Source organism: Pipistrellus hanaki, assembly GCF_964339955.1.
Source record: "Pipistrellus hanaki genome assembly, chromosome: 14".
NCBI classification, from domain to species: Eukaryota; Metazoa; Chordata; class Mammalia; order Chiroptera; family Vespertilionidae; genus Pipistrellus; species Pipistrellus hanaki.
In genome coordinates, this window is record NC_140516.1 from 39154782 (window position 1) to 39171016 (window position 16235).

The window sequence follows — 16235 nt, forward strand, 5'->3', positions numbered from 1 at the left end:
GTGGATGCAGGAAGAGACTGAACATAAACTGCACCTATGGATGAGGACAATGGGGGGGTGGGGAAAGGGCAGAGGGTGGGGTGAGAACCTGGTGGAGGGGGTAAGAAATGAGGAACCTTTGTAATAATATGAACAATAAAGATTGATTTAAAAAAAAGAAAAAAGAAAAAAATAATAATAAATAAATAAAAGATTCCCAGGTCCCACCCCCAAGAGATTCTGATTCAGTGTGTTGAGAATAAAACCTGGACATTCTTTTTTTAAAAGTTCCTAGGCCCGCCGAGACTGGTTTGGCTCAATGGATAGAGCTTCGGCTTGGGGACTGAGGGGTCCCGGGTTCAATTCCGGTCAAGGGCATGTACAATGGTTGCGGGCATGTCCCCAGTGGGGGGTGTGCAAGGGGCGGCTGATCGATGATTCTCTCTCATCGATGTTTCTAGCTCTCTATCTCTCTCCCCTCCTCTCTGTACAAAATAAATAAAAAATATATTTTAAAAAAAAATAAATATAAAATAAAAGTTCCTAGGCCCGTGGTCAGCAAACTGCAGCTCGAGGGCCACATGCGGCTCTTCGGCCCTTCACTGTGGCTCTTCCACAAAATACCATGGCCTGGGCGAGTCTATTTTGAAGAAGTGGTGTTAGAAGAAGTTTAAGTTTAAAAAATTTGGCTCTCAAAAGAAATTTCAGTTGTTGTACTGTTGATATTTGGCTCTGTTGACTAATGAGTTTGCCGACCACTGTCCTAGGTGATTTTAATGATAAGCTGGGTCTGGGAACCACTATATTAAGGGATATTTACTCACTTTATTAGAAGTTGCACTACAGAATTCCTTTAAACTGCTATATCATCTGCCCCATGCGTTTAATATAAGATTTTTACAATTTGGCTTATAAAAATAAATCCATATACCATTTACCAAGAGCATGTCTTCCACATTAAGCAAAGTCTTCCAGGAGTAGCCACATGTAGGAAGATTATAGAAAGACTAGAGATCCGGTGCACAAATTCATGCACCAGTGGGGTTCCTTGGCCTGGCCTGCAGGATGCAGAAGGTTGGCCAGCCCAGGATGGACCGCCCATCTCTCGCTCAGTCCCAATCAGCCAGACCCCAACAGCAAGCTCACCTACCTGTCAGAGCATCTGCCCCCTGGTGGTCAGTGCACATCATAGTGAATGATTGAGAGGCCTTAGCATATCATTAGCATATTATACTGTGATTGGTTGAATGACTGGACTACCAGAAATTAGCATATTAGGCTTTTATTATATAGGATAACAACTATTGATTAAAAAAGTCACTTACGCCCTAACTGGTTTGGCTCAGTGGATAGAGCATCAGCCTGTGGACTGAGGGGTCCCAAGTTCAATTTCAGTCAAGGACACATGCCAGCGTTGTGGGCTCAGTCCCCAAAGGGGAGCGTGCAGGAGGCAGCCTATCCATGATTCTCTCTCATTGATGTTTCTATCTTTCTCTCCCTCTCCCTTCCTCTCTGAAATCAATAAAAATATATATATTTTTTAAAAACCACTTACCTCATATTTTCTGTAGTTCACCAGCAAAGCCAAGAGGACTACAGCATCATAACCATGCTCCCTACGACTTGGGGGGTGGGAGAGTATCTGTAATAAGAACCAGAAATGTGTAATAGTGCTAATTCCTAGTTCCTAGGAATGCAGATAGAGAAGATTTGAGGAGATAGTTTACCCAAAAGAGAAAGAGGTGACAAGGGAATTGACCAACCTGTAAAATTGCTTCAAATATGCTGTTGATCATTACATACTCCAGGATAGTGTTCTGGCTGATGTTATCTGTCACCTGAGTGCAATAAAAGGCTTTTTAAAGACCACCCTGAGAGACTCTGATATTGCATATATATCTCCTCTGCTAGCATCTAAGAGAAACAGAAATGTTAAAACATTCTAGTATATACTTTCTGGACCTTTTTTAAGCTCCCTCAAAGCCACTAGAGCCCAAACAGAGACTACATGGATAGGAAATTAGCAAATTAAAACTCCCTAAATTTTTTAACTTCTCATTGTTTCTTTCATACCCTCACACAGGCATTTGCTTAACTGTTTCTTGGATTTCAATCCGCAAATGCACAGGAAGAAGTTTATGATCCAGAAGTCTCTGAGTAGTGGCAAGGAAAAGGAACCACCTGAAGCAAATGAATAATACCTTGCCCTCCTCCCACTAGAAGTTACAGGTCAGCTTCATGCTATAAAATCTAAATCAGAATAAATAAAAATATTAAGAATTACAAAAACTATTTCCAAATGAGACCTAATGAGAAGGACAAAGCTGATCATCCAGAAGAGAGTAATTCTCCAGGAGTGGTAGGTACCCTTAAAGTAACAAATATCACATATCCTGCATGTTAAAATGACAGCAGTTACTCCAAAGTGCAACTTCCAGGAAACGAAAGCCCATGCAACTAATGAACTCCTACACATTCAGAAACAACAGAGTGATGAAATGCCCAAGTACATAATTTATTTTCCTCTTTTCCTCTCTAGCTTTAGGCTCAAATTTTCAAATAAGCTTGTCCCTGCTGTTAACTAATACCTTGACAAGGAAACATAGATGAGTGACTTACAGTCACGAGGCAAAGGAGAAGTTTCAGACATAAACTCTTCAGACTTTCAGAACCTTCTGCACAAAGCAATGAATCCAAACTCTCCATCAAGTTCTGAGAAAGAGAACAGTTAAATGTTAAACAATACCAAGTAATATCTGCACTGTGTCTTTGTCCAATTCTAGGTTATATTACACAGGGTAATATGAATACACAAGAAAGTAACCATATCACACCCTGAGGCCCAGGTCTTGCAAAATTAGACAAAGAAAAGAAAGACTTCTAAGACTACCAAAATTTAAGAAAATGCTTAAGTAACAACAGCATGAAATTTACTATTCTACCAAATAAATGTTTGTAGCCTTTCATCCTCATATAAACCTTTATTTTAGAATGAAGTACATTTTTAAATATTTAAGAATTATTTAATAATGGTAAATTAAATAATAAGTATATAAACTAAAAACAATAAATAAGCTAACTATAAAATAAAAATAAATTAAAAATAACAAATACCAGGCTGTTTTTATTAGAATGGCTTTGTAGTATAATTTGATATACCAGGACTCCTCAAGGGTGGGTTATATTTTGAAAAATCAGTAGGAATTAATTAAAACTTGAGGAGGAAAGGAATTCTAGACATGCATTAGCATGATCAAAGACAATGAGGAATGAAATAGCTCTGAATATGAACTTCGAATACAAGTAGTTTGTTATTACAGAAGTACAATGAGTGAGGCACAGTGATGAAAGATGAGACTAGAGAAATAAATCGGGAGCAGGTCTTGAAAGTTTTATAAGGCTAACTAAGAGTTTGGTCTCTATCCTGTTAGTAATAGTAAACTAATGAAGGGTTTTAAGCAGAAAAAAATGAGTGTAAGATACAATACTTCTGGTGTCAGTACGGATGACAGATTTATTAGTAAAGATGGTAAGCCTGAAGGAATTGAGACAAATGAGGACTAATCTATCAGTTTTCTGAAAATAGTTGCCATGTCTTATTTGTCTCTGTATCCCCAGTGCCTGACACACAGGAGCCTAACAAATGTCTGTCAAAGAATGTTTAAAGACATCACTGCAATGGTTCAAGTGAGAGATAATGGGAACACTGGTAAAGGGGGTGGGGGGAGAGGGAGATAGGAGAAATATAAGCTGAGATAAAATTAGCTGAACTTGGTGATCATTTGGATATGAAAAATGAGAGAGAGGAGAGAGTAAAGGATGACTCCTAGGTTTTTGACTTTAGATACTGAGAAGACAGGTGCTCCTATTCTGATAGGGAATGGATGAGGAAGAACAGATGTAGGGAAAACAATGAGTTCCATTTTAAATATGTTGACAAGAGATATTTAGGGAGTGGGTATATTCAACAAGTGCTTACAGAGTACATATGCAATTCTGAGACTCATGAAGGGATGTTAAGGCTAAAGTTAGAGACTTAATAATCAGTAGCTTATAGGCAGTAGTTAGAATGATGAGGATGAAAGAGAAATGGGGAATTTTACTATGATATATACATGAACTATATAAACTATAATTAAAAATGACTCCAGCCCTAGCTGGTATTGCTCAGTGGTTCGAGTCTCGACCATCAAATGGAAGCATCTCAGATTTGATACCCGGTCAAGTGCCTGGTTTGCAGGTTAGATCCCCGGACCGGTCAGAGTGCATGTGGGAAGCAACCAATTAGTGTATCTCTCTCACATTGATGTTCCTCTCTCTCTCTCTCTCTCTCTCTCTCTCTCTCAACCAATTAGTGTGTCTCTCTCACATTGATGTTTCTCTCTCTCTCTCTCTCTCTCTCTCTCTCTCTCTTTCCTCCATCTCCCTTCCACTCTCTAAAAATCAATGCAAAAAAAATCCTCAGGTAAGAATTGATGACTCCAGGTAGTAAATCTTTGTGTAGTCATAATTGTCTATTCATAACTTTTTAAAATTGTCTAATCACTATGAGGATTCTTTGGCACACAGTATTTTTAAATATATTTTTATTGATTTCAGAGAGGAAGCGAGAGGGAGAGAGAGATAGAAACATCAATGATGAGAGAGAATCACTGATCAGCTGCCTCCTGCATGCCCTACACTGAGATCGAGCCCACAATCCAGACATTTGCTCTGACCAGGAATCGGACCATGATCTCCTGGTCCATAGGTTAACACACCATTCAGCCACGCCGTTAGGGCTTAATATATTTTTATAGCCCTAGTTGGTTTGGCTCAGTGGATAGAATGTCAGCCCATAGACTGAAGGGTCACGGGTTCAATTCTGGTCAAGGGCACATGCCTTAGTTGTAAGCTTGATGCCCACCCCAGGGAGACAACTAATCAATGTGTCTCCTCACACAATGTATTTTTCTCTCTGTCTCTCCCCTCCCTTCTGCTCTAAAAATCAATGGGAAAAAAAATCCTCATGTGAGGATTAACAAATATATATATGTGTGTATGTATATATGGGTGTGTATGTTTATATGTGTACACACATCTATGTTTTTTAAAATATATTTTTATTGATTTCAGAGAGGAAGGGAGAGAGAGGAAGAGAAACATCAATGATGAGAGAATCATTGGTCAGCTGCCTCCTGCAGGCCCCCTACTGGTAACCGAGCCCACAACTCAGGCACATGCCCTTGACCGGAATCAAACCTGGGACCCTTTAGTCCGCAGGCCAGCACTCTGTCCACTGAGCCAAACCATTTATGTTTTTTAAATAGCCTGACTGGTGTGGTTAAGTGGTTGAACATCAACCCATGAACTAAGAAGTCATGGTTCTATTCCAGGTCAGGACACATGTCGATTGTGGGCTCGATCCCCAGTGTGGGGCATGCAAGAGGCAGTCGATTAATGATTCTCTCTCATCATTGATGTTTCTATCTCTCTTTCCCTCTCAGTTCCGCTCTGAAATCTGTAAAAATATATTTAGTAAAATAAAATTGAAAAAGAAAGCTTGCCGAAACCGGTTTGGCTCAGCCGTAGAGCATCGGTCTGCGGACTGAAAGGTCCCAGGTTCGATTCTGGTCAGGGGCATGTACATTGGTTGCGGGCACATCCCCGGTCGGGGGTGTGCAGGAGGCAGCTGGTTGATGTTTCTTTCTCATCGACGTTTCTAGCTCTCTCTCCCCCTTCCTTTCTGTAAAAAAATCAATAAAATATATTTTAAAAAAAGAAAAAGAAAGCTTAAAGTTTAAAACTGAAGTTATTCTTGCATATTTTGTTACATCTTATTTAAGTTCATACATGTTTTTAAAACTGTATGATAAAAAAAAAACAAAAAAAAACTGTATGATCATATTATATAAATCATATAAAAAGCTGCTCAGGCCCTAACTGATATGGCTCAGTGGTAGAGCGTCAGTCTGCAGACTAAAGGGTCCCAGGTTCGATTCCAGTCAAGGGCATGTATCTTGGTTGTGGGCATATCCCCAGTGGGAGGTGTGCAAGAGACAGCTAATTGATGTTTCTCTCTCATTAATGTTTCTAACTTTCTATCCCTCTCCCTTCCTCTCTGTAAAAAAACCAATAAAATATATTTAATTTAAAAAAAAAAAAAACGCTGCTCAGTCTTTATCTTACAGAGAAAGAATGCCTCAATTCAAATTTGAATTTCAAATTTTCCCTTCTTCAGATAAACCAAATCTGTAAAATAAAAACATGCAAATTCAAGGCTAAATTTAATCATCTATATCTATGTGAGTCCAAATCTTCTAGCACAGTCGTCGCCAACCTTTCGGACCTCACAGACCACCAGTGGTCCGCGGACCACCGGTTAGCGACCACTATTCTAGTACAACTAACTGTCTGCAGATGGTACCCATTAACAGCTGTCAGAAGCAGCTATATACAGGCACAGCTTCAGCTTATGCCTCACCTTCATGCACAGCTCCGCCTTATCGAAGCCCATCAGCATGTTGATAATGTCAAACCCAGAGGTAGACTTATTCTTTTGATGTACACCTCGAATGAGTGCACACAAGGTCTGCAGGGATGAGAGAAAGAATTATTTCTGGAAAGGAAGTCTCAAAACGAAGGACACTGGAACTGTAGCCTCACATTGCAACCTCAGAACCTCCTCCTCACACAGCTGACATTCAAGTGCTCTAATACTTGCGTTTCAAAACTCAGGCTGAGTCTTCATATGTGCAAAACCCAGAAATCAAAAGAGGAACAGCAACTAAAACTATTTTTATCCTCTTTTTCTGCTGCTTTACAGCAATCCTCTTTTTTAAAATTGCAGTGGAGACAAAGACTGGAAAGTGATATTCAAAAATAAAATAAAAAATTTGACTTTGTATTATAGAATTGATGAAGCTCTTTTATTAAAATTAATTTTGTATTTACATTATAGTTTATCATTTTTAATATTTTAACAACTACAAGTTATTTAAGTCCCTATATGATAAAAACCAATTGCTTCAAATCTTAAATTCATTACATTCCACTACTTATTAGCTGTGTGAGTCTAGACAAATTCGTTAACTTTCAATGCCTCTTTTCTCATCTATAAAATGGCAATAACAATAATAGCACCCATCTCATAGGAATGTTGTGAGAACTATATGAATTAATACCATAAAGCACTTAGAATAATCCCTGCAACTTTGTTAAAACTCCAATAATAGTATCTCAAATGTTGTTAAAGTTCAATAAGTATCAGCTATTACAATAATGTACTATATTTTAATTGGTCACCAAGTGGTTTAATGTCAATTTATTTCCACCAAACTAAAAACAGTTTATAATTCATACCCCCATGCGATTACAGAAAGTACACTTTTCAACTTTCAATGAGCCCTTACAACTGTGGAATTTATTGTGCCAAAGGTCAACAAAGCTACAGGATAAACATAGTCCTTTCTGGAGCATCAGCTCATGAGGTACAGATGAGAAAACTGGGACTCACAAAGTGATCTAACTAGTAAGTTAGAAACTTAAAACCAAATCAATTAAAACTTCAATAAAATCCTTTATGCTTTCTGTCTATCACTGCCCTAAATCTATCAATTACTAACCTAGATACTCAGCTCTAGACTAGCTACCCTTGGAGTTACTGGACAATAAACTTTAGAAACTGCCCATCATTCATTCAGTTAAAATGTACTTATAGAGTACTATTTGCCAGGCACTGTTCTACACACTAGGAACAAAGTTTTGAATGAAATTATCAAAGTCTATAATGTATCCCCACGAGTCCAATGGCTAGCACATAACAGTCATCTAAGAAATAATTTTTCAATGAATCTTCCTATTGATCATGCCACTTAGCATTAAGAAGATTCTTAATGTTTTCAGAGTTACAGACCCTTTTGAAAATCTGATAAAATAAAGCCCTCTCTCCAGAAAGATTTTACATACACATATAAAATACTACATATAGCTGAAACCGGTTTGGCTCAGTGGTAGAGCGTCGGTCTGCGGACTGAAGGGTCCCGGGTTTGATTCTAGTCAAGGCCATGTACCTTGGTTGCAGGCACATCCCCGGTAGAGGGTGTGCAAGAGGCAGCTGGTCGATGTTTCTCTCTCATTGACGTTTCTAGCTCTCTCTCTCTCTCCCTTCCTCTCTGTAAAATATCAATAAAATACTTTTTTTAAAATAAAAAATAAAAAAATACTACATATAATTTCAGGGAGTCAAGGGCCCTCTGAAACCTCAGATTATGAACTCCTGAATTAGTGAGAAAATACTGTATTAAGAATCTCCTCTGCTCTGGCGGTGTTGGTAAATGATTAGAGCATCAACTCATGCACTGAAGGGTCTCATGTTCAATTCCCAGTCAAGGACACATGCCTGGATTGCAGGTTCATTCCCCAGTCCCACATGTGGGAGGCAACCAATAGATGTGTCTCTCTCTCATCAATGTTTCTGTCTCTCTCTCCTCCCAGCCTCTCTCCCTTCCACTCTCTCTAAAAAAAAATAATCAATGGAAAAAATATCCTCAGGTGAGGATTACAACAAAAAAAATCTCCTCTGGCCAAACCAGTTTGGCTCAGTGGATAGAGCGTCAGTCTGTGGACTGAAGGGTCCCAGGTTCGATTCCGGTCAGGGGCATATGCATTGGTTGCGGGCACATCCCCAACCAATGGGGGATATGCAGGAGGCAGCTGGTCGATGTTTCTTTCATCATCGATGTTTCTAGCTCTCTATCCCTCTCCCTTCCTCTCTGTAAAAAATTAATAAGATTTTTTTTTAATCTCTTCTGATTTTTGCTGTACACTAAATAAACTCGCCTCAGTTTCCTCTCTATTTCTTCCTTTCCTCAAGTAATAATAAGAATTCTGTCAAACAATCTGCCTTGACACTAGATCAAATTATACAAATGAACAAGATTACTACTATAAGCATTAATTTGTTTAATCAGGAAGATGACTGAACAAATATGACATATATGTTTCATTACTTAAAGAAGTAAAGAAAAATGAAAATCTCACACCTAAGGGCAATTCTAAGTTCCTCAGGTTTCAACAGATGTGTTACAATTCCTTTCTCCGATTAACAAGACTTCCCAGTCTCCCAGCCTGTACCTGCAATGCATTGACAACTCGAATTGGATGTTCCTCTCCTAGAGCCTGGATGCAGTGTTGAAATAAGCAATTAATGTTGTCCTTGATCTTCATTAACTCCTCACCATCAAGAGATTCCAGTTTGCCTTCTAGGTAATCTAAATTCACCTGCCAAGGAAACGATAAGAACCTGAGTTCACTTTTAGTACAGCACCTAGAGCACATGAGAAGGCAATCGCGGTTACCAGGCAAACCCACAGGTGCCACCAAGTCTTACCTTCATGAGGAAGAGCTCCTCCCAAAATCGAGGGCTGCACTTACTGGGGTCCTCTGTCTGAAATTAAGATAAGTAGGTTCAATATCTGCAGCTAAACATCAAATCACTAAGAATACATTTGAAAGCGTCACTACACATAATCAACATTACCTTACAAAATTAACTTTGAAAATTACTTTTCAAAATAAATGTTTTACTTGGTCAGTACAAATTATTGTAATGGGGAACAACAGTTTTGGGTCCCCCCAACCCCCAAATGAAAAGCATTTTGCATATATATTTATTCTCTGAACCAAAAGTTAAAAAATGGCTCAAAGAATCTTCTTCAAATCTTTCTCTTCTAACAAGAAGTGCACCTAGCTGAAACCGGTTTGGCTCAGTAGTAGAGGGTCGGTCTGCGGACTGAAAGGTCCCAGGTTCGATTCCGGTCAAGGGCATGTATATTGGTTGCGGGCACATCCCCGGTAGGGGGTGTGCAAGAGGCAGCTGGTCGATGTTTCTCTCTCATCAACATTTCTAGCTATCTCTCTCCCTTCCTCTCTGTAAAAAATCAATAAAATATACTTAAAAAAAAAAAAAAAAAAAAGGAAGTGCACCTAGCCCTGACCGGTTTGGCTCAGTGGATAGAGCGTCAGCCTGCAAACTGAAAGGTCCCAGGTTTGATTTCGGTCAAGGGCATGTACCTTGGTTGCGGGCACATCCCCAGTAATAGGTGAGCAGGAGGCAGCTGATCAATGTTTCTCTCTCATCAATGTTTCTAACTCTATCCCTCTCCCTTCCTCTCTGTAAAAAAATCAATAAAATATATATTAAAAAAAAAAAGAAAGAAAGAAAGAAAGAAAAAGAAGAAGTGCACCTAGCCCTAGTCAGTTTGGCTCAGTGGTTGAGCATCAACTTATGAACCAGGTGGCCACAATTCAATTCCCAAACAGGACACATTCCCAGGTTGCAGGCTCAATCCCCAGTAGGGGGCATGAAATAGGCAGCCAATCAATGATTCCCTCTTATCACTGATGTTTCTATCTCTCCCTCTCCCTTCCTCTCTGAAATCAATAAACAAAAAATTGTTAAAAAAGGAAGGGCACTTAATCATCCAAATAAATTAGTCAAATTATATGTCCCCAATGAATTTGTATCAAGCTGTTTTCAAAACCCATTCACATATCTATAATAATAAAAGTGTAATACACTAATTAGACTGGACAGCCAAACGTCCTTCCTGACGACCTTCCAGACAAAGTTGGGGCTGAAAGGACCAAGGCAAGCCACCATGGCTGGGGGCCAAGCCCCTTGCACAAATTTCCTGCATTGGGCCTCTAGTCCTAATTAATAAAAGCCTAATATGCAAATTGTCCCCTCGACCAGGAGTTTAATCAGGAGTTCGACTGCTCACTATGACATGCACTGATCACCAGGGGTGGGCAAAACATGGCAGGCATCAGTGATGTGGTGCTAGCAGCAGGTGGCAGTGCAGGCACTGCTGGCCCCGATGGGCCTCAACGAGAGCAGGACTGCTGTGGGATGGTGCAGCAGGTGAGCAGGCAGTGCCAGGCCAAGGCAGGGGCCCAATCACTCTGCCAATCACCACGCAGATGGCAGCAGGGAGCATAGACTATGCCTGGCTCCCAAGCACTGAGAGAGTGGGGGTGGGGGTGGGGGTGAGGGGCAGAGATGGCCCCAAGCAATCGCCCCACAGGCAGGATGGTGACGCAAGTGAGGGGGCAATACCAGGCCACCCCACAGGCCACCCCAAGGAACCCCACCCATGCACAAATTTGTGCACCAGGCCTCTAGTATGAAATATAATGACCCAGTGAACCAAGAATGGTAGATAATCATTATCTCTTTTGGGGAAAGAGGGTCAACAAAGTTAAGTGACTTATAAAAGAGCAGGAGCCAGAATCCAAATCATCTCAGTAATACTGTCATGGTTTTTACAATATCTTGTGTTGATTGCTTCTACTTGCCCTCACATATGTATTTAGTCCTTTGTACAGAGTTTTTAACATGCTCTTTCCTCAGTTAAATTGGTCCAAAAGGTTAGCAAAAATTATAGTGCTAAGATCCAAATTTTCTCAGCAATAATTTTCAAACAGAAATTCTAGACCAGTGGCCGCCAACCTTCCGGACCTCACAGACCACCAGTGGTCCACGGACCACCAGTTGGCGATGACTCTTCTAGACAGAGGATTCCAGTTAATGAGTGAAATAAGAAAAAAGATAACCCTTACTGCCACTTTACAGGAAAGATAATGACAAAAACCTGTAGGCCAATTGCCTGCTACCACCTTTCCTTAAGTTGACCTTTTAAAATTACTACCAAGAACTAATGTCTTAATACAATGAATTCTAACATGGATCATAAAGGAGATGGATTCAGGTCTTACCATGAAGATCTCATCATACATCAGCACCACTTTTTCCTTCAGTGGCTTTTTGGAGGCTGAAGACTTCCGAAGCAAACCCCCTCTTTTCTCTACCTGTGCCATGGTTAGAGAATCTGTGAAAAGAAAACCAGAGACAGAGCTAGAACTGCTCTCCCAGATTCTGGAGATTCTATTGAAACACCTCTTAATGGGAAATTTTTTAGGAAGAAGAAATGATCAACAACCACGCTATAGGTCTTGCACATCTGTCCAACACCCTCTCTCCTGACCAGGTAATTTCAAGATTTAAATTATAGCACAACATATTTTACATCCTTAAAGCATGCCAATGGACAAGGCTGAAAGCAGATCCAAAACCAAGCAGGAAAGTGTAACGAGCTCCATCTGTAATAGGTCTCGCCATATATTTGAGGTTGATGGAAGGAAGGCTGCAAAGTACACACTGCCCCAGACTGATGGTGAAGTTAAATTTCAAGTATTGATCGAGCTTAGGACCATTAAGACAGGAAGTGTGCTGCAGACTGATATGCTCCATTGATTTTCCCCAGAGTAAGTAGGTTCTCGTCACTGCAAAGCACTTGGCTTTCACTGCCTCATAAATCACAATGCACTTGACTGTCTTCAGAAATTCCTCTGGAAAGAGACCTAAGGTAGAAAATATCAGTTAAAGGCTAAAAATTAAACTTGATTTCAAAATAACTGAATTTTTAAAAATATATTTTATTGATTTTTTTACAGAGAGGAAGGGACAGGGAGAGAGAGGTAGAAACATCAAAGATGAGAGGGAATCAATGAGCAACTGCCTCCTACATACCCACCCCTGGGGGTCAAGCCTGCAACCCAAACATGTGCCCCTGATCTGAATTGAACCCTGGACCCTTCAGTCTGTAGGCTGACTCTCTATTCACTGAGCCAAATCAGCCAGGGCCCGAGGATATGTTTATTGATTTTAGAGAGAGGAAGGAGGAAAAGAGGGAGAAAGGGAGAAAGGGAGAAAGAGACACATCGACGTGAAAAACATCAATTGGTTGCCTCCCTTATGTGCCCTGACCAGGGATCAATTCTGCACCCTAGATATATGCTCTGACAAGGAATCGAACCCTCAACCTTTGGTTACCGAACAACACTCCAACTGAATCACCCAGCAAGGGTTGGAATTCCCAATATTTTTTTTTAATCACATACATGTTATTTTCAAAAAGGAATTCCCAATTTTTTAAGTGAACTTAAAATCCAACAGGTCTTCACTGTGGATTTACACATATTCCCTCACTTCCCAGATTCTTCCTATTTGAAAGAAACCAAATTTATTCATTTGTCTCTCTCTCTCCTAAATACTAGGCGTTAGTTGTGAAACTTAATCTTAACCAATGGCAGGTATGGAGGGTAGTGAGGAGCCTGATTTTTACTTCCAGACTAACCAAAAGCAGAACAAAATTAATTTTGTTCAATGACTTTTGAGAAATATGCAGTACCTTTCAAATCAAAATAAAAGGTTTAAGGGACAGATGCATCAAATAGCATAAAAGATTTTATCTCAGACATTGTTTTTCTCTAATATATACAGACAAAAAGGAGATTCACCTCTGAACACAAAATGCATAAAGCACAGACAATTTCTCCAACTAGGTATTATTTAGCAAAGGGAATGCATCCTATACTTTTTCTATAGTCCCATGGCTCATAGTATGCTCATCACTGACTGAATCTGAAGGGGGAGTGCAGCTGAAAAATAATAGATCTGACCTAAAATGTTAGTAAGACCTCTCTTTATTGAGGCCTCACTAAGCCCTCAAATTCCATTATGGTGCAGAGAAAATTGAAGGGGAAAATAACAAAGAAAAGATTCTTGTGGGCAATTTATGCTATATTGATCATGGCTTTGCCTTAAAACATGAAATACAGCCTCTGTTCAAAACATTCCTGTGTCTCTTAAATAGGTTGTCAAGAGGAAGATATCCTTATAGGGGAGAAAACAAATTGGAAATCAAGAGGATCCTATTAAAATAAATCAAAAGCAATGCAATTCTAAACTTAGTGGGTATAGATCTTTCATGTACTCAACTTCAACCAGTTGATTAGCAGAAATAGTGGGAACCATGAGTTCCTGGATGTGAAAAGCACATGTTTACAAACATACCCCTCTGAGGATTTATAATTAGGTTCCAGCTAATCAATGTCTACCTCAAATCTAATAAACTCACTTTCTCTATTTCAGAATCAATACTTTCTAATAAGCGAATGGGGATAGGAGAAGAGGGAAAAACAATTCCAATCTAAAGTACCAAATTCCCTAAGAAATTAAATTATTTTCATCACTCTCCTTCAATTTGGAGCAGGGGGGGGACATTCAACCAAGAGCTTCAACTCATTACTCTCTGTCATCATCACAAGCAACTGGAATTTACCACCCAAGCTGTCGAAAATGTGACCTCCTCCAGCATTTCTAACCATGAAACACAGCAAAGGTATATCTAGGGTGGCAGACTGGGAGAAATTAGAACTCTTACAGAAGGTTTTTAGGGTAGAGGGTATCTCAGAAATTAAGCCTGTACTCCTAAATTTGAAAGTAAAATATTTGACTGGTAGAGCAGTCAATTGCAGCACATCAATGTGATTATAATCTATTTACATCCTCTCAGTGCATTTTTTCCTCTTTCACAACCCTCCTCTGTTGTAGAGAGAATCAGCACCTGCTGAGGAGCATCAAGGCAGAATGGAAAAACCAACCAATAGAACCAAAACTAGAATACCAACTAGATGACAGAGTAATTAAGTCTTAACTCCTCAGTTTCCTTACAAATAAAACAAAGGATCGGACTAGACCCGTGGTCGGCAAACTGCAGCTCTAGAGCCACATGCGGCTCTTTGGCCCTTAAGTGTGGCTCTTCGATGAAATACCACGGCCTGGGCGAGTCTATTTTGAAGAAGTGGTGGGAGTGGCGTTAGAAAAAGTTTAAGTTTAAAAAATTGGGCTCTCAGCCGAAGCAGGTTTGGCTCAGTGGTGGAGTGTAGGTCTGCGGACTGAAGGGTCCCGGATTCCATTCCGGTCAGGGGCATGTACATTGGTTGCGGGCACATCCCCGGCATGTGCAGAAGGCGACTGGTCGATGTTTCTCTCTCATCAACGTTTCTGGCTCTCTATCTCTCTCCCTTCCTCTCTGTAAAAAATCAATAAAATATATTTTTTTTAAAAAATTGGGCTCTCAAAAGAAATTTCAATCATTGTACTGTTGATATTTGGCTCTGTTGACTAATGAGTTTGCCAACCACTGGACTAGACATATCATCTAATGATTCTCTCCACATCACTTAAATACTATAAACACATAAGGAACACCTACATATTATAAAGCACTAGCTTAGGCCCTACAGGGTTACAAAAAGCAAACTTCTTACCTGATGCTCTGGGAGCTCACTATCTATTGGCAGAGACAGACACATAATAATGCATAGTACAAGGCAATAAATAGAGAAATAAATAGAGTAAAAGCACCAAAAGGAAGGGAAAGAAGCATTCTATGACTATGACCTTTGTTGATCCTGGTTTTTATATCCTTGTGGTGAAGACGCAAATACACAGCAAAGCCATAGTAATCCCACAGAAATGTCATCTTAGGCTTAATACAGCTTCTCAGAAATAAGACATACAAGGCAAAATATAAAAGAGAATCAGGCAACTTTTCAATACTAATTTCATTTACCACCAAAAAGGAATGGCTTCAAATCCCCTCAACTCAATAGTAAATAAATAAGTCTTTTATTCCTAAACCTCAGGGACTGCCGGTCCCATGACCTGTAGTACAACTTTTATCTGAAAGTTCCAAGTCATACGAGTTCATATATATATAAATATATATTTGTGTGTTTTTTTTTAATTTATTTCAGAGAGTAAGGGAGAGGGAGAGATAGAAACATCAATGATGAGAAAGAATCATTAATCAGCTGCCTCCTGCACTTCCCACACTGGAGATCAAGCCCACAACCCAGGCATGTGCCCTGGCAGTTAGGAGAATTGAACTGTGACCTCCTGGTTTATAGGTTGATGCTCAACCACTGAACCATGCTGGCCGGGCCATACAACTTCTTAAGAACTGTATATTTAAGCAATCCAGCCACATAATTCTTTTTTGTTGTTATTGTTGTTGTTAATCCTCATCTGAAAATATTTTTCCATTGACTTTTTTTTTTAGAGAGAGTGGAAGGGTGAGGGAGAAACAGAGTTATCGGTTCCCTAAATTTTTTGCAAGGTATACCATACTCCCTGGAGGTAATACCAGCAGTGTAAGCATTGAAGAGAATGCAGGGTATTCCTCCAAATCTCAACCTTCATTTTTCAAACTAGTTCCTAATATGCCTCTTCATTTCTTTTTATTCTTTTTCTTTTTTTTTTTAATCCTCACCCTAGGACATGCTTAGAGAAAAGGAGGAAGGGAAGGGGGGTAGAGACAGAGAAACATCAATGTGAGACATAAAAATTGATCCGTTGCCTTCTATAC

General features: G+C 39.7%; 1 protein-coding gene across 1 annotated transcript in view; it reads right to left on the reverse strand.

Annotated features, from left to right (window-relative positions):
- The window catches only part of ARMH3 (armadillo like helical domain containing 3), a 142322-nt gene that overhangs the window by 121490 nt on the left and 4597 nt on the right, over window positions 1-16235 (reverse strand). The window contains exons 2-8 of the mRNA XM_084903773.1: window positions 11737-11849; window positions 9350-9406; window positions 9094-9240; window positions 6443-6550; window positions 2599-2691; window positions 1743-1817; window positions 1535-1621 (exon numbers count right to left, since the gene is read on the reverse strand). Of these exons, the coding sequence (XP_084759899.1) occupies window positions 1535-1621; window positions 1743-1817; window positions 2599-2691; window positions 6443-6550; window positions 9094-9240; window positions 9350-9406; window positions 11737-11838 (669 nt within the window). The 5' untranslated portion in view covers window positions 11839-11849. The remainder of the gene's footprint in view (window positions 1-1534; window positions 1622-1742; window positions 1818-2598; window positions 2692-6442; window positions 6551-9093; window positions 9241-9349; window positions 9407-11736; window positions 11850-16235) is intronic.